The 19,415-nt window shown below is 42.8% G+C and overlaps 1 protein-coding gene across 2 annotated transcripts in view; it reads left to right on the forward strand.

The window, feature by feature from the left end:
* cd2ap (CD2-associated protein) overlaps positions 1 to 19,415 on the forward strand; it is a 58,868-nt gene that overhangs the window by 19,277 nt on the left and 20,176 nt on the right. For both annotated transcript variants that reach the window (XM_069142007.1, XM_069142008.1), the window contains exons 3-11: positions 955 to 1,132; positions 3,338 to 3,438; positions 4,183 to 4,309; positions 5,597 to 5,775; positions 7,728 to 7,815; positions 8,250 to 8,344; positions 11,325 to 11,423; positions 13,805 to 13,858; positions 18,739 to 18,775. In XM_069142007.1, coding sequence (XP_068998108.1) covers positions 955 to 1,132; positions 3,338 to 3,438; positions 4,183 to 4,309; positions 5,597 to 5,775; positions 7,728 to 7,815; positions 8,250 to 8,344; positions 11,325 to 11,423; positions 13,805 to 13,858; positions 18,739 to 18,775 — 958 coding nt within the window. The remainder of the gene's footprint in view (positions 1 to 954; positions 1,133 to 3,337; positions 3,439 to 4,182; positions 4,310 to 5,596; positions 5,776 to 7,727; positions 7,816 to 8,249; positions 8,345 to 11,324; positions 11,424 to 13,804; positions 13,859 to 18,738; positions 18,776 to 19,415) is intronic.

Consider the following 19,415-nt stretch of genomic DNA (forward strand, 5'->3'; position numbering starts at 1 on the left):
CCGGATACTTGATTTTTCAGTCTGATACCAACATTAGGAAGTAAAACTAAAATTCATACCAAAACTTAAAACGTGCTTATTGAGCACTGTGACAGAGATATGGATGGATCTTTCTTTCTCTCTCTCTCTCTCTCTCTCTCTCTCTCTCTCTCTCTCTCTCTCTCTCTCTCTCTCTCTCTCTCTCTCTCTCTTTTTCTTTCTTTCTTTCTTTCTTTCTCTCTCTCTTCTCTCTCTCTCTCTCTCTCTCTCTCTCTCTTGCTCTTTCCTTCTTTCTCTCTTTGAATCTGCTTTTTCTCTCTCTTTCTTTCTCTCTCTTTCTTTTTCTCTCTTTCTCGCTCTCTTTCTCTCTCTTTCTCTCTCTTTCTTTTTCTCTCTCTTTCTTTCTCTCTTTCGTTCTTTTACAAAATAACCAAGTAAACAAACTAAATCTCCATCATCACTTCCACTTAGTGCATCATTGGAGTAAAACAACTCTTAGAATTGCAATTCTACTTTTTAATAGGTGTAATAGCTTAACTGTAATTTTCCAAGTCACAAATAGAAAACAAAATTCCACATCATCAGTTATCTGAGTGAACTCATTTGTTTAGGTTTATCAAATTAGTATTGAACCCAGCTATGTTACCGCCGCCTTACAAAATGCCATCACTACAGGTGGTTGCTTTTTGTTTTGGATTTTAGAATATTTCCACATGGCAGACTTCACTTCTGCATCCCGCCACAAACTGTGCTCTCCGGTTATGACAACATTTGATGTAAAACAAAGGATCGGGGCTAAAAATAGCTCCATGTTGTAAATACGATGAGTCACAAACCGGCTGGATTGGCTCTGACTGACGCCGACCTTTCAGATTGGCTGAGGACCGGTGCTCGTAAGTTTGCTTGACGACGGAGCCTACTTCCTACTTAAGAGCTCTGTGTGCCTGTGTGTGTGTGTGTATACTTTTGTTTTAGGAAGTCAAAAAGGAGTCCAAAGAGGTCAAGGAAACAAAGAACGAGCCAAAAGAAGAGACGTCTCAGCCTCAGAGGAGAGAGAAGAGTGCGGGGAACGTGGCCAACCTGGTTCAGAGGATGAGCACTATTGGCATACCGACCGGTGGCTTCCAGCCTCAGCCGCCAGCAGCTTCAAAGAGTAAGAGGCTGCACTTGTGTGTGTGTGTGTGTGTGTGTGTGTGTGTGTGTGTGTGTGTGTGTGTGTGTGTGTGTGTGTGTTGGATAAAAATACCGCTTCTTCTCTGCCTGCTGTCCAGGAGGAGCTTGGCTTGTGTTTCTGCTGAATCTTGCTCATGTGGCATCTGGCAGGTTAAAACAAAGTCAGCAGTTTGCAAATATTATCTCACCCGCGCTCGGTGTGTGTGTGTGTGTGTGTGTGTGTGTGTGTCCGTTCGTTTATGCATACACACTCTATATTGAAGTTGCATACCTCCACCGAGTCCAGTCTTGCTAAAAAGAAAAGATCTTATCGTGGATACAGTCGTATCTTTGTCTGTTCTCCCGTGCAGCTGTCTTTCAGTTTTAGTTCTGACGGCGTACAAAGACAAAGACAGCTTCACCATGGAGACGTTAAAGGCAGGTTAAGGCAGATCCAGAGTATTGAAGGTTCATCAAATAAATTGACATATTTAGAAACAGTGTTTCCCCTACCATTGTCTTCAATTCAATTCAATTCAATTCAATTCAATTCAATTCAATGGTATTTATACAGTGACAAATCACAACAGAGGTTATTTCATGGCACTTAACACATTAAAGTCCTTACAGCAAGACGTTACAATATTATACAGAGAAACCCAACAATTCAACAATTCCCACATAAGCTAGGAGGTAAAAAAACTCCTCTTTAAAGGAGAAAAACCTCCCTTTAACAGGAAGAAACCTCCGACAGAACCAGGCTCAGAGGTGGGCGGAGCTTCTGCCTCGACCAGTTGGTGGTTAGAGGAGAGCAGAGAGAGAAAAGGACAGCATGGAGATACAAGACATGAGCTGTTGGTGGAGCCGACAATCACAGAGCAGAGATGTGCCTCGTCTGAAGGAAACAAATTTCGAATTTCTTCACAGAACTGCAGTTACATCCAGTGACTACTATTTCCTTCCTTCCATTCTGTGCACTCGTTTCATTTCAGCTCTGTATTAGAGACTAATTTGTCTGATTCTCTGCTGTGCTGCATGTCTGTGTGCAGAAGGTGGACGCGGGTGAACGTTTCTCCGGTTGATGGCGGCTACACTTGTTACGTGACTGTAAAAAAAATTCAAATAAAGTGCAATAAAACCATAAAGTTAAGCGGTCACTGGACAAACCTCGACCTCCAACTGCTGAAAACCAGACCGGAATATCAGGACTTTTTTTTGAGCTACTTCTAAAATAGCCAGCTCAGTGTGATCTACCAAAAAAAAAAATTAAAAAAAATAAAAGAAATAAAAATCAAATAAAAACCATTGCTAAAAATGCATATACATGTACCTTGCATTACAGTACGAACCCTCCACATCACAATATATTCATTCAGCGTATTCTGATGACTGCAGGTGGTCGGGGGCCCCAAACCAGGGGCCTCCCACTCAGGACATGCGATTTGTATGAAACTCATCTGTCGGTCAGCGCCACAGTGGGATGTCACGTCGGCCCAATGCAGAAGTCAGCTGTGATTTAAAAACAACAACAAAAAACAGGCTTAGTTGAAAACGGTTTGTTGAACAGGGAATAAAACAACAAGTACAATATAATCAGAAAGGGAAAGTTCTGCCGTCTATTTCTTTTTTTGGGTCAATTCAATCAAGATGATGAAAATGATTTCATATTATTTACTTAGCTATTTGAATGAAGCGCGATCTACCCGCCCAACTAACTTGCACCGCATGAAATTTCAAAAACTAAGCGCCGTCTTTTTCTTGTCACCCGGGATTTTGAACGCTGCGGCAAAGTTTATTTTACACTTTGAATCGAGGCTTATTTCTTTGTTGTTTGCTGACTTTTCTGAGTGCAGCTCGTCTTGTTCAGCAGGGTGTGTCTGCCTTCCGATCACCTGCCAGAACAATCCCAGAGTTCCTTGTGTGTGTGTGTGTGTTGTGTGTGTGTGTGTGTGTGTGGGAGTGTGTGGGTGTGTGAGAAAAAAAAAAAACAGTGTGTGTGTGTGTGTGAATTCCCACACACACACCCACCCACCCACTTGCTGTTTTTTTTGTTTTTTTTCACCTGTCCCAGTTCTGACTCCTCCCCCTTTTGAGAATCTGGAGGAAAACAGATACACACACATTGGACAAAAACTTTAAACACGGACTAACACACACGCACACTTGCGTGTTGACCGACCGACGTCTTCTTTTTTTTCCTCCGCAGAGCCGAAGAGGCGACTTTGCAAGGTGCTGTTTGACTATCAGCCACAGAACGAAGATGAGCTGGAGATGAAAGTCGGAGAGATCATCGACATCACCGAAGAGGTACTTTCTCGCTTTCGGCTGCATCTTTCGTCGGCTTCCTGTTTCGGGACGGTTGAGGAATGTCGTCTTCCTGTGATCCCGGCTTCGCGTTTGGCCTCTTGTGATTCCTGACATTTCTAGTGTTTGGGCTAAACAAGACTCCAGGCGTCGTTTTTTTTTTTTTTTTGGGGAAGTGAGTGTGGGAGTGTTATGTTACAAGAATGTGATGGTTTTAAGCACCGAGGACTCACTGAGGCCGAACTGCTTATTTGCGGTTCAGGCGAGTCGGAGCAGGTTCGGGATTCGAACGGCAACGAAGCGCTTTGAGTGTTTTATGGCGTAAAAGAAAATAGAAAATGTGCCACGACACTTCATACAGATTGTGACATAAATGTAATAATGTGGTATAAATAGGCGCGGGCCTCTCGGGGTTGCGCTTTCGACTGCACACTTTCCCAGTTGTTGCTTTATTCTTTTGCAGAGATTGATTTTGAAGTCTGTAAACTTGTAAACTAGTGAAGAAGAAAACAAACAAAAAAAGCGTTTTATTTTCAGTTGGAAACATTTTGGAGATAAATAGCTCATCGTCCTCTCGTCTGGACGCATCAACCACAGCGCCTCCCTGTTTAAGATCAGCACGAGGAAGTCCAGTCCATTTTTTTTTTTTTTTGTCTGCCTCAACCAGCATATCCAGTTTTGGGAATTAGTGGGAAAGGATAAATGTTTTCGCTGGCAGACGGGTGACTGCATTTGTTCTGTGCTCAGGTGGAAGAGGGCTGGTGGAACGGGACCTTGAACGGCAAGTCGGGACTGTTTCCCTCCAACTTCGTCAAAGAGCTGGACGCCCAGGGGGAGGACACAGACTCCAACGACGCCGCGGCGGACGAGACCGGTAAAGAAAACGCAGACATGAATTCATGCCGAGGGTGCAGCTGAGTTAAAAAAAAAAAAAAAAAAAAAAAAAAAAAAAAAGACCGCCTCAGGGGAGGGAGAATGGAGGGAACGTTGGGTTTTTGTGCAGTTGAGGGAATGAACTAAATCCGGACGCCGTGTAACGAGAAAACGATTCGCGTAGAGGTAAATAAGTTCTCCGATCTCCGGTTTAAAGCCGCTGCAACCTGTAGACCAGAGTTCAAAGGTCAAAACAGAACTAATTTAAAGGGGTTATCTTTGATGAAGAATGTCGCATACTCTGTGATGGGCAAATATAATAATGATAATCATAATAATCATCAAAGAGGAAGTCATATAATACATCTAATAAAATGTATCGAAGTGCATTCTGTGCTGCAGACTGTGAAACAGTTCCGCAACAAACGGGAGGATTCCCGTTCTTACGGACTCAAACACGGCGCGGCCGAGTTAACGACCGCGGCGACCACGAAACGGATGGAAAAAAACGCCGTTGAACAACGTTTACCCCCAAAATAGAAGCGCCGAAATCAATGAAACGTGACCGAAGGAGGACAGAAACGCTCCGCGTCCGCGGGACGCGAAGCCGCGTCGCCCGCGGTAACGGCCCCGTCAACGTCGGGCCGAAATGGATTGAAGAAATCAAACTGAGAACTGGAAATGAATTGGAAAGAAATTATTTGTAGTGTTTTTTTATTGTTGTTGTACATACAGTAAGTAACTACCTGTCAAATGTTTGTCATTTGTCAGAATCTGAATCGGTATCATTGGCGAGGTACGTTAACGCATACAAGGAATGTGACTCCGGTTGTAGCCTCGGCCTTTCTGTGTGGAGTTTGTTCTCCGTGTGCCTGCGTGGTTCCTCCCACCGTCCAAAAAACATGCACCTCAGGTTAATTGGCGGTTCTACAAATTGGCTATAATAATAATAATGGATGGATGGCCATGTAAAGATTTTTATATTTTACAATTTAATGTCACACTGCACTTTGCCTGACGACCCACCACCAACCCAGCTGTTGACATCCATCGCTGCGGACATTAATAAGAACTGCCGACTCTGAATAAATGAAAATTGTCATTCATTTACTGAAGAGGCAAATCTGAGTTCACACAAACATATTTACAGCTCCGTCTGATGGCTGGAGAAAAAAACAAAATATGTACACACATTATTATTTTTGGAATAGGCCCATATGGATGCTTGATGTTGGATGTGACACCGTCTGCCTCCCCCCCCCTCCTCCTGTTGCTTCTCCCAAACCAGACGGAAGCGGAGTGGAGAGCGCCGCCACGCCCACATCGCCTCCGCCCGCCTCGGGCAACGGAATCATCGCTCAGCCCAAGAAGATCCGCGGTGTCGGCTTCGGAGATATTTTCCGAGAGGGGTCGGTGAAACTAAAGGTCCGACTGCCGAGCCCGGACACGGAGGACAGGAAGGACAGAGTAAGTGGGAAACGTCGCCGACGCAGGAAATACGTCCTAATGAAGGATTCATCAGTGCACAGCAAATGCACAAAAAAAAAAAAAAAAAACACAAAACACGATCTCCCCCCCCCAAAAAAAGTCCTATTTTCAAAATGTTTTTTAAAGGCAGCTGAAGCGATTTCTTTCCAAAGGGAATCATAGATTCAGTTGCGTTATATATGGAGTTATTCATTTGTTGGGGTGTTTTTCAGAGCCATTCAATCATCTCTGTTCCATGTCCCATGTGCTGATTTCAGGACAATCACTGCCTGTGAGTTTCATGTGAGCTGAGCTCAGTGAGATGATGATTGAGCTGAAGTGCTGACAAAATGTATTCAACATTGAAGTAGCACTAATAATAATAATCCTCATGGACTAAAAGAGGCACCGCTGAAAACAGGTGGGACAGGTGGTTCGGCCGGCTCGTTATGTTTTGTAAAGTATTTTTAATTCTGTGTGCTAAATATGGGAGGAGGGAATAGAAATGAATACAACAACCATGCACACACACACGCGCACGCACGCACACACACACACACACACACACACACACACACACACACACAAGGGGAAGATAAAAAAAATACTGGGACATAAACCCAGTAAATTGGTTTGACACCCTGATGCTTCCTAAACGATACCTTTTAAAGACTGTTTTTTGTTGTGTGGAAAGCCTCCGGTCCCCAGTAAAACGTACTCTCACATGTGGCCTTAAAAGTATTCAAGATTGCACCCGGTCCCAACCTGCAGCAAATTAAAAGAGGCTCGCGCATGAACAGTTCAGCATCACACCTGAAACAGCAACACCTGAGTCTCCGTTACACCTCGTCACCCTTCATCCCCCCCTCGGCGTGTTGTGTTCTCTGTGTCCGTACCGTTCAGCCCGGCAGTGATTTACCGGATCTGTTTAATTTCGTTGTTTACTGTTGAACAAACCCAGATTCACGGGAAGCTTCTGTTTGTTGTGAACGCGCTTGTTTTTTTTTTAGGTTTTTTTTTATGATGATGTCAGCATTTGTGCGCGACACCAAATCCAAATAATTTTTTTTTTTTGTCCATCGCAGCTAGTTTCTGTCACGATCAGCGTGGAAACACTAATCTGAAGTTTGAAATGGAAAACACGAAGAAAACCCCGGTTTTAGAATCTTTTTTTAAATTTTTGTATTTTGATTACTATTTTTTGAAATGAACATGCTAATCGTACGCTACGTCAACTTGATAATAGTTACATATAAAAACATAGGCTCACTGCTTAATTAGTGTAGCATTTAACTCCCCCCCTCCCCCTCTTTTCCTTCTTTCTCTTCTTCACAACAGCTCCCCCCCACCCCAACCCCCCCCACTCTCTTCCACCACTAACTCCAGCTTCCTCCACCTCCTCCACGTCCCGCCACATCGTTCGCACGCCCTCACACTCTCCTCTCCGCGGCCTCGGAGATCTTGGCGTGGCCTCGACCGGCCCGCATCAATCCACCTGCTGCTCTCCACCTTTCACTTTTTTTTTTTTTTTTAGCATTTCCTGCTAATCTGAAAAGGTCGGTTTTGTACCCGTCACAGCAGGTTAAAACCAACACAGTACTTCCTGCTCGCGCAGCAGCGTAGCTGGCTATAAAACCGAATACTTGTCACTATCCTTTTTTTTTTTTTTTTTTCATCGTTATTTAATTTTTTTGGGGGGGGCTTGTGACTCACACGCTTGTCTTCATCAAGTTCTAACTTCCCCGTTCCTTTTCTTTTAATCCTTCTTTCCTTTTTTCTCATTCCTACAATCCCGAACCGCCGACTTCATGATTAACAGCATTGCTCATCCGACCGCCCATAACGACACACGGCCAGATTATTCCACTCATTTCAGCTCAGATGGACAAAGACGCACATCCAACTCATGTCCGATAAGTCATTCCCATCTGTATGGTTTTACTTCATTTTAGCCAATCCCATCATTACCATCTGCTGCAAAGCCCGCCCATGCCAACATGACGGACTCCCAGAGAGCGGACGGAGACGGCAAGTCCAAAGGTGAAACATACAGAATACTTTCATATGTTGACAGTCTAGTTGCAGTTTATATTAGCGGATTGTATGTTTGTGTAGCATCACATTGCGTGTCGCTACTTCCAGCTCCACTGTGTAGTTTCAATATGAAGAAGATAATGAAAAAGCCTGTCCTTAAAATCTGTTATTCGAAAAGAGCAAAATGAAGGAAAAAAAATCGAAACATTTTCGGTTTCTATGTACAGTATCAACTCGTTTTGAAATATGTTCTGATGTTAATCTCAGCTACTGTTATGAAGAAACAAATTCTGCTGACAAGTTACAATTGGATTTTTGACTTATTCCACACAGCATGAAATACACATTAAATACCATGAAAAGTCTCACATTGTATGCTGGTGACTGCTTGCAATCTCTGTCCCCATGGTTACGGATGCCAATCTTTTTGTTTGTTCCAGCTAAAGAGTACTGTAAGGTCACTTTTGGTTTCGAGGGCTCGAATGAGGACGAGTTGACCCTGAAAGAGGGTGACATCATCCAAGTGTTGAGCAAGGTAAGCTTCCACGTGCTTTATTTATATATTATATATATATATACAATTATATATACAGTGGTGTGAAAAAGTGTTTGCCCCCTTCCTGATTTCTTTTTTTTTTTTGCATGTCTGTCACACTTAAATGTTTCAGATCATCAAACAAATTTAAATATTAGTCAAAGATAACACAAGTAAACACAAAATGCAGCCGTTAAATTAAGGTTTTTATTATTAAGGGAGAAAAAAAATCCAAACCCACATGGCCCTGTGTGAAAAAGTGTTTGCACCCTCCTGTTAAAACATAACTTAACTGTGGTTTATCACACCTGAGTTCAATTTCTCTAGCCACACCCAGGCCTGATTACTGCCACACCTGTTCTCAATCAAGAAATCACTTAAATAGGACCTGCCTGACAAAGTGAAGTAGACCAAAAGATCCTCAAAAGATCGACATCATGCCGAGATCCAAAGAAATTCAGGAACAAATGAGAAAGAATGGCTGAAGAAAAACAAAATGAAGACTTTGGAGTGGCCTAGTCAAAGTCCTGACCTGAATCCTATTGAGATGCTGTGGCATGACCTTAAAAAGGGGGTTGGTGCTGGAAAACCCTCCAATGTGGCTGAATTACAACAACTCTGCAAAGATGAGTGGGACAAAATTCCTCCACAGCGCTGTAAAAGAGTCATTGCAAGTTATCGCAAACGCTTGATTGCAGTTGTTGCTGCTAAGGGTGGCCCAACCAGTTATTAGGTTTAGGGAGCAAAAATTTTTTCACACAGGGCCATGTGGGTTTGGATTTTTTTTCTCCCTTAATAATAAAAACCTTCATTTAAAAACTGCATTTTGTGTTTACTTGTGTTATCTTTGACTAATATTTCAATTTGTTTGATGATCTGAAACATTTAAGTGTGACAAACATGCAAAAAAATAAGAAATCAGGAAGGGGGCAAACACTTTTGCACACCACTGTATATACATATATATTCAAAACAAAGTGACCAAGCAGCTGGGTTTATTTTACTTTGTGCCTCTAAGCACCTGAATGTGTGAACCAGAGGAACACGCGAAGCACTGACTGATATTAATTAACCAAACTAACCTGCTGGTTTGGTTCTCTCATGCTCGTTGCACAGCAGCAGATTTAACCCCAAACTTTAATGCCCAACAGCCCAACTAACATGAACCTGTTAAAGCCTCACCTGACTGTAACCACCTGAGCTCACATCCACTTTTCTCCTGAATACAATAAATATGCGGGATGACAGATGAAGTTACCAAAAATGTATTTATAGTGGTCCTCCAAATGCTGTGAAATTCCCTGCAACCTTTGCGCCGAACCCAGATCGGAAAGAGTTCAGTTTTGTGGCCACAAAGTCACAGAATCATTCTTAATCATACGACAGCAGTCCAGATAAATGCCGACCTGTTAAAGTGTATTTGTAACTCGTCCTAGCCGCCTCGTCAGGGATTGAAAACATTCCAGACACCAGCAAGAAGTGACACCTTTTTTGGTGATTTTCTGTTAAACAACAGAATCCAAACACATCATCTGACCCCCGAGTCTCTGTCCCTCCCACTCCCGATGGCCAGCTGTCTCCGTTTGAACAAAAACTACTAGAACATGAGCTCGTTGCGTTTCCTCTCCCCCGACGCTCAGAGCTGGAAAAGTGCCGTAAACACTGAAGCGAAGGGACTTTTTCCATATTTATGTTACCGAAGCCTTGAAAAGTCCTTCATCATCTTAAAACGGTAAATGAGACGGTACAACACTGCATACTGGACCTGAGGTACCTCTGAGGAACACAAAATAAAACGGAACAATCTGGAATCAAAAAGGGAAGGAAACATTTCATAATCTGAGATCTACCGAGTTAGAGAGAGAGCCTGGATACAGACAGGAGAGGCTGATAAGTAGCGGTTTCATCATTCCTCCGGGTCTGGAAGATGATGTCAGTATCTGGAAATGCTTTTAGAGCAGCAGGGCTTCCTTGTTCCCGTCAGAACCTGTCTGATTTTCCAGAGTCTTGATATGAGATGAAGTGACGGGATGTTTTTTTTTCTTATTTCTCAGTTAGGTGTGTTCTGAGATGCACTCTGCAGGTCTCCATTTCCTCTTTTCATACCTGTTGAGACATTTACAAACAGTAGATAGATATTCATGCTCCACATAATATCTGTAACAAAGTCCCAGAACCCTGCAGGTCTGCTGCGACGCTCGGCTCCTTCAAATCAAGACTGAAGACTTTTCTGTTTGCTGCGTTTCACTCAACCACATTTGAGGATGCCTTAAACTGCACTGTAACGTTTATCTTATTTTTCGCTTGCTTAATGTTTTGATGACTATTTTTAATGTTTAAATCACTTGTTCTTAATTGTTTTTAAACGTCCTTTTTCTTTTGCCTTATGTTTTGATGCTTTTAGTGGTTTTATGTGAAGCACTTTGAATTGCCTTGTTGTTGAAATGCACTCTACTAATAAACTTGCGTTCACTTTCCAGAATCTTCTAAAATGAATTTTTTAGTTGACAATATATGATCCAGAAAAGTGTCTGGGAGTCCTTCATTCAGGAGTCACTTTGTAGTCGAGCAGCATGCAGGCAGACTCACGGCCCAGGCTGGATCAACTCAGCTGCCTCTGACATGCTGTCAGGATGAGTTTTTTTTTTTTTTTTTTTTTTTAATGGAATAGCAGGAGAGCTGTGACACATCGCCATGTCGACAGGCCTCTTCAGCTTCTCTGCTCGGTGTTACCATGGAGCGCTGCCGCCATCTAGAGGCGATGGCAGGAAAGTGCCTGTAGAAGGACCACATGTTTTTGTAGTGACTTTGCAAATAGAAAGATGTTTTGGTTTTGGTTTTATTTCTTTTCCTCTGAGTCTGTTTTTTTTTTTTTTAATATGATACAGGTGTATTAGACCAAAGGAGACCAAGTGTAGGTATTATATATGTTTCTAAAGTCTACATTTACTCCATATTTTCTTTTTTTCTTCTCTAACAGGACACAGGAGAGCCCGGCTGGTGGCGAGGAGAGATCGGAGGCAAAGACGGCGTCTTCCCTGACAACTTTGTCACCCTGGTTTCTGAAGCAGAAAAAGAGGTGAGAACACAAACAGAGCGGGGGGGAGGAATATTGTTAAATATGTTTGCCAAACAATTAGGCACTGAAGTTATTTGTTTCAAACACGTTACCGTATTAAGGATCGACTCGGCTCAGTAAGAGGAGGAGGGAGTGAAGGGGTTAAAAGGCACGACTTTAGTTCAATCTTATCTCTGTGGCCTAAACTACATCCCCAAATACTCACGTGGGCATAATCATCAAACATAAAGCAACAAAAATCTTTTTTGAAAGCCGCAGTTCAGTTGTGTCAATCAGGACCGAGGGAATAAAACACGCACTCGTGTATGTTACCTGTTTGTGTTCGCGCTGGCATATCCTAAATCAGAGTAAATATGAAGTCATATAAAGTGTCATCCTGCATCGTCAGGACGCCGCGTAGGAGAAATGAAGTTCTGGCATCTGACAGCCGGTCAGTCGGCACGTCGATACATCTCACGATGTTCTCTGGTCGCGCAGACAGCTCACGAAGAAGTAACTGTTTATGGCTTATTAGTATTCTCATGATGAAGAGGTCTCCCGTGCCGCGGAGTGTTATTCCTTCTTTTTAACGGGTCTTATTCTCGTGGGGTAGAATCACCTCATTCACATGCCGACACGCGTGTGCAGCGCTTCCTGCGACCTGCACACAAATACATTTAGATACAATCCCAATTAATTTTGGTTGATTTTTGGTTGATTTTTTAACTTACCGAAAGTCGCCAATTCATGTCAACGGGAAGGTCCATTCAATTTCAAAGGCAGCGTGTCGTGCGAGTTAACATGTGAGTGTCGTGCGAGTACGTGTTGGATAAAATGTGCAAAGTATCTGCGTAGATCTTCACAAATATGTAAAGAGAGAAAAACCTTTGAATAAAATGTTGAAACAAAGAGTGTCAGCTTTACAAAAGGTAAGCTGTGGAGCGACTTTAATGGAGCGCTGTATAGTTCTCAGTTATATGTCACAAAGTAGAAAATATTTACCTGTTAATGATTAGGTTCTTGTTTCATTATTTAACAGTTAATTTCAGAAAATATCCCCTCCTCTTAATTCCTCCTTCTAATTCTGAGAGGAACCCTGCTCATGTGCCGCCACGCTTACTAAATTAGTTACATACATATAGGTATCACACCTATAATAACTTATAAGCTCTTATAGGGCAGGTCGCCATCAGCTTCTGAATTCATGCTAAAAACACACATCCACAAACACGAAATGTCCTTTGCTTCCAAGACGGAAACAGATCAAACGCTGGTTCGCGCGACAAAATGAACGCTGCTAGTTGGACAAAAAGGACCAGAGTTCATCCCAGTTGAACCAAACAAATTAGCTGTCGTCGGCACGTGGGAGAAATTTCACGGCCTAATAAACGCGTCATCGGAAATACAGAGTGGGAAACACGAAGGCGAGAAGTCCTCTCGTAGCTTCACTATTAAACTCAAGAAGGCTCTGAAACCGCGTCAGCACATTACGGACTCTGTTAACACAATCATTTGAGGTGCGCTTGGATAAACTGTCTCCACAATGAGCCACTGTGCAGAAGGTTCACCGCCGGTGCAGGGTATTCCTGCAGCCTGTCTGGTTGCCATGGTGATTGTTATTCTCCTTAAAAAACGCACTGCTGCTACTTTGCACAGTAGCGGCTTCGGGATTTGCTGCTTTTCTAAAGATGTTTTTTGTTTTGTTTTGGACCGTCGGTCAGAGAATGATAATGGTTAAAAACTATCAAGTAAAAATGTTTGCACTCTCTTGTCCAGACGTTTTAATGGAACAGTTGTAATTTTAAGATATTTTCAGTTAGTTTATTGATGTTTTATTGATGTTGTTTGGTGTCATCGTTTTCTGCTGAGGGGATTGAAAACATTTGTGTTTTTGTTGTTTTATATTCAACATGTCAATATAACCGTTTGCTTCTGATGTGAAAAATATGTCAAAGACATCTCAGCAGATTTGAATGACCCCGAGGAAAAGGGTTTTAAACGAGGGGATAAGATTAAAATAAATCCCTTTTCCTGACCCTGAGTGTCTGAGCCTTGACATATAGCATCATAAACCTTACATCATCTAATTAATATAATGCAGCAGTAAGCACGGCTTAAGTTTCCCGCATCCCAAATGCAGAAATCCTGTTTGGTTTCTTCTGAGCTTTTTCATAAAACCTCTTGACAATCAGCGAGATGCATCTTTGTGGTAAAGAGGTTATCGATAAGAAGTCTCTTGCTGGAATCTTTAATGATCACTGGAAAATCATCATTCTACTTTATTTCTTTCTGTATTTTTCCATTATGAGATAGGAGCAGTAGACACAGGAATGACGTGCAGACCCGTTCGGCTGTTTTTGTTGTTGTTGTTTTTGTTTTTTGATTCTTTGTTCCTATTTCAGACTCCCACATCCAGAGGGTCGGTGAAATCATCTCCCAAGCAGGAGTCAGAGGAGGTAAGCCCAACTGAAAGATGTCTATCCCACACTTTGACAGACAGATTGACAAGAGTACTGCAGCGCTGGATGAAGCTCCTGCGTTAGTTTCAGTCGTCTGATTACACGCAAATACGTTTTAGTCCTCAAAAAAACAAAAGAACCTTCAGTAATATGTATTGTTATGTATTCCTTTTTCTTTTTTTTTTTTCCTTCCTTCTTTTAAATATTTTAAGGCCACGGCTGTCATCGTCTTCGCTGTGTAGTTACCGCGGTTACAGGTGTCATTTGCCAGAGGCGGCGTTGGGCGCGGGGCTGTTTGCGTCACCCCCTGCTCTGCAGTGTTACGACACCGTCAACGGTCGGGAACTGCTCTCTGCCTCTCGCCCGCTCGCTGTCACCACGACTTCAGCTTGAGATTAGAAACTGAGACAGGCAATAACCTTCTGAAGAAAGAGGATTACAAAATCTTTCACTGGTCTACGCGGCGCCTCATGCTGAGGCCCGACCCCGGACTGGTGTCAGCGGTTTTGGGGGGGGGGTTGTGTTTGAGGGCTTCCAAGGCGGCCGGGGGCCTCCAGTTGTCCGGCTCCTCTCCTGGCTTTGAGTTTGAGAAGGCAGACCATCTAAACTTTAAACTGTCTGTTTGACAAAGCTGACGCTTCAACGACTTTTTTTTTTTTTTTTTTTTTAATTCACGCTTGTTTGCACTTTTCAAATTTCTCTTGACCTTGATATTTTAAGGTTTTGTTTTCTTTCTTCTTCGTGCTTGTAAAGTATTGGATGACTTTACATTCAAAAATGAAATTGAATTCAGAGATCTGTAATAAGTGGGTGAAAGTGGAAGACTTTCGGTATGAAGCGTCTTCATTCGGCACGGTTGTCGAAGGTGCGAGCGAAGACGGGATCCACCGAAGACTAAATGCTGGCGGTGGTGGAAGCATTCAGTTGAATCTCCTTAGAGACCGGAAAAAAAAAAAAAGAAGATATTTTGAGAAGAGCAGACGTGGGAAGAAGTTTGCTGAAATGCACCGACAGACAAATAAAAGCATGAAAAAGATCCTTTCACTTGATTTCCTCGTGTAGCTGGAATTTTGGAGGTCAAGGGCTTCATTTCATCCGTTAGCATTAATATCAACGATTGCTTTGTGCTGTTAATGTCAAGCTCCAATATCGACTCACTCTTTACTGATTGCAAAAAATGTTAAAGATTAAAATATACTATGAAAGACGGGAGATCTGAAGTGAGAGCAGTGTTTCGGTGTTCGACCCTCCGGCCACCTTTTGTCCTTGGAGATCCACTTTGACAAAATGAAAGTGTCTGCGAGCTCCTCGTGTTCGGGGACATTTATTCACGTAGCTGAGCTACCGAGAGACTTTTGGGTTATCAAATTCATATACGTGTCGTTCGAGACCTTCCGTGACCTACTCGGAAACTGGCTCATATTCTACGGGATGGAGACCCCGGGCCTGCTCTCATGACTTGGTTTGTTTGTCAGCTGTTTTCAAGCTTCGTACAGCTCAGACAAAACCTCATTCTGTCTCTTCTTTCCCTTCGGTGGAAACTCGTCAAGACAAAACCCACAAATTTTACACGCAGGCCCTGAAATTGAAACCTAATTCCTTCTGTCCTCCCAAAGTTCATCTTTACCTCTTTTAACGATGTCAATGCAAGGATGAAGTCAGTGTTTCTACAGTTTGTGGTAATGACCCGTGTTTGGCATCACGTGTTTAAACACGATGACTAAGAGATTAATACATAGAGTTCATTTCATGACTGAAACTCGGGGAACTCTTGTTTATTGTTATCTAACGCTTATCAGAAATCCCCTCTTGGAGATTGGCAGGCTTTTTAAAGCTCTGCGACTCGGTGACGCTGTTCAGAGGTAATCGAAAGTGTTTGTTTTCAGAGGTGTCAAAGTGAATCAGCGGGATGACATTTTAAGTGAGAAAAGCATCTCGCTGCGAATGTGAGGCGAGGCCTGCCGGGGTTATACAATATGATTGGATTGTAAATAGGTTTGCTCATTTGAACGGCTGTCAGCCCGACATTGTTTGATTGCTTTGATCGCAGGGCCTTTCACTGCAATTTCTACAGGGAAGAGATGATGATGATGACGACTGCGTCCGAATCATTAAATGTCGAAATCTGTTTCAACCAATCACCTGGGAGAACTTTAATTTACTGAAAATGATCTGATCACACACTCAGGCTGGTCGTTAGTCTACAGTTGCTGGATAATCACACCTTCAGGAGTTGAAAGAACCCAGCTAAACACATCGAATCAGAATCAGTCCTCATCCTTTGTTTTAGGCCTCATTGTCGTGATTGTACTAAAATGTAATGTTGTGAGCACTTAGACGCGTTCACTGGTTAAACATTTAATACGACACCTCTCACGGCTCATCGCCTCGCTGCCGTCGTCTCACTGGAGCATTTCAAGGCTCTGACACGAATGTTGACGTGTGTTTATATGCACATTTCAATTCAATTCAAGTTTATTTATATAGCGCCGAATCACGACAGAGGTTATTTCATGGCACGTAACACATTAAAGTCCTGACAGCAGAACTTTACAATATTATACAGAGAAACCCAACAATTCAACAATTCCCACATAAGCTAAGAGGGAAAAAAACTCCTCTTTAAGGGAGAAAAACCTCCAACAGAGGGAAGGAAAAACTCCCTTTAACAGGGAGAAACCTCCGACAGAAGCAGGCTCAGAGGTGGGGGGCCATCTGCCTCGACCTGTTGGGGTGAGCAACACCTGTGACAGGAAGGAGCTGTCAATTTTTCCCAAGTCACCTCCGTCCACGTCCGTCCACGTCCGCCCACTCGTCTGAACACGTACGCGCAACACGGTGCAAAATGCACTCCATGTTGAACCCGAGCTGCGCTTCTGGTAGATTTCCACTGACCGGCTCCTCCTCACACACGTTTTCCACAACAGACGCCGCCTGTTCGTTTTCAGGCCCTTGGCGAAGTATTGTGGTACGACCTGGGCTTCATGGGTTCAGTATTTACGTCACTAATTCATGTTTGGTGGTTATGGTGACACAAAGCTCGGTGAAATGACACTCTGTAACTGTGAGGCCTGACAGAGCCCTTCATTCCTCACACAAGGAGTTTTTGTTTGAGTTTATCCATTCATGCATCCCCCCACCCTCCTCCTCCTTCTCTTCCTCCTCCAACCGAGCATAAAAACACTGACTCAGAAATACTCAGAAACTTCAGTCAAGGCAAGTTCAAAATATTCCATAGGTTCTAAAAGGCATCAGCACAGCACGTAAAAGAAACACAAATCCATACGACCTTTTTAAAAGGGAAGAGAGCCTCGCTGCGCTGACCGTGGTTTTCTTCGCCGTGAATACCGTCTGGCGACTCGGCCCATATTAGCATCTCCACAGCAACTCTGAAGGCCGGACCAATCAGAGAACGGTGTCGGTTGTTAGCCCGCTGGTTTTCCCGCCCCTCCTTTTCCTGTGATCGGATGGCTGGTGACAACTGACGAGCGCGGTGTTAATATTTTTTAACTCTCATTGACTGGTAAAAAAAAATTTACATTCACGTCTCGGCGCAGAACAAACGGACAGCACCGTTCCCCAGCAATTCCCTGCTGCTGGCCCTGAAATTCCCACGTACTGCTGCTGCCGTTCATTAAAACACTTTAAAGAATATGCTAGAATAGTGTGATGTTTGATTCAAACGTGTTGAACGCAGCTCTTCGGTCTAATTTTACTGAAGACTGGAATCTTGCTGCTATGAAGAAAAGAAAAAAAAGCTGTGATACCCAAATGTACCCCCCTGACCAGTTCGGAGCACTTATTACTGTCATTAGGACATTTACAAATAAAAAGGATGAATATTTAACACTTGCAGAGATCCATCCGAGAGGACAGAATCAGAATATGATTTATTGCCAAATTCATTTTCACATCCAACGGGTTTGTTTTGGTGTTTAATAATCAAAGACTTTAAAAACTTGGAATACATAGATTTTTTTTTTTTTTTTTTTTTTAAAGGGCGTAATTAAAAATTAACCAAGAGGGTTTCTTGGTTTACAGATCATGCACATCAGTATTAATGAGAAACAATTTGGATAAGTTGAAGCGGGTGTTATTCAAGAACACGACAAGATGTAACCGGGCTTCGGTGTGGTTAAAAAAATCGGACTGAAAATGATGAAAACGGTTAGTTCAGGCCAAGAAAGTGTTCAGAGTCAACAGACAATTTCTCCGTCGTGTGTCACAGCAACATAAACGAGAAAGAGCAAAAAGAGAAAGCGGCTGACTGAAAGAGTCTGAGCCTTCTCCGAGTTGCACCATGCTCTCGGTGTGCACACTCTTCCTGCTAGTCGCCATTGCCGTTTTGGTCTGACTGGTGAAATCTCTACAAATGGAAACAAAAATCCTGAATTCATAATTACTGAATTGGCACAAATTTGCATTTCTGCTGATGTTGTCAAAGTGGTAACGGTGGAAGGAAGGCAAATTCAGTATCTTATTTAAAAGCTGGTTATCGTCGGTGGATGTCTGAAGGTCATGAAATTGATTTTCTTTACCACCTATGGATGTGTTTGATATGATGGAGCTCATGTAGTGTAAATTATGTTCGACTGTCAACTTTTAGATTGATGTTGATTATTAAACTGAAGCGTATCTAAATCTTATCGATCTAAATATGTCAATGTTTTTGTCAGTTTTGTAATGCAGTCAGGCAGCAGAAGCTGGAAGTGCAAATAATATTAACAGGATTCGATTTTCCTGGTTTGGACCGAACCTTTTCTCCATCTCTCCATTTTTGGGGTTTCTGCCTTTGATAATAGATGCCTGCATGTCGTCACGAGTCTTCTTTCGCTCTGGTGTCACTCTGACCTACTTTCACTCTCTGTCTCCGTCAGAAACCCAAGAAACCACCTCCTCCATCCAAAAGCGCAGGTAAGGAGCACTTCACGCACTTCATCTCATGAAACACTCAGACACATTTCTAAAATCCCTCTCAGCGTTGAATACATTTATTCTACGCTGCTTCTGAATATGAAGAAGTGCACCGATGGGATCTTTTATAACAGGATTCGATTACTTGTTGGTTTCAGTCATAGCGCAGATTTCACAGGATTTCCACTCAAAAGATTTTTTTCCAACTGGGGTGATTCAAGGATCAGGAAGATGTTTACGGATCATCTAAAGGTTTTCTTTTCATAGAGGATATGATTGAGACTGAGAAGTAAGTGTCTGGAACGCCATGAAGACCTCCCAGACCATCACACAATTCATCACGATCGACTGATTAACCGATTATTAGATTACGTAAACCGATGCTAAAATGGACACTTTCCCATTCTGGGCTCGCTGGCGGTGGTGACGGTTTGTCAGCGGTCTGAAAAACAGGAGCCCTCGGAGCCCCGGGCACTGGAGGTAGAGCTGAGTCGGCAGTTTTACTTTTCATTTACGTAGCACCAAATCACAGTGTAAGTAATCTCAAGGCACCTAACTATGTAAAAACAGATCATTGGAAGATTATAGAGAGGAACCCAACAAACTTCCTTTTAACATTAAGAGCACCTCCAACAGAACC

This window comes from Embiotoca jacksoni, unplaced genomic scaffold (assembly GCF_022577435.1).
Source record: "Embiotoca jacksoni isolate LCO1_2020_lvr unplaced genomic scaffold, fEmbJac1.0.p SCAF_95, whole genome shotgun sequence".
Classification (NCBI taxonomy): Eukaryota; Metazoa; Chordata; class Actinopteri; family Embiotocidae; genus Embiotoca; species Embiotoca jacksoni.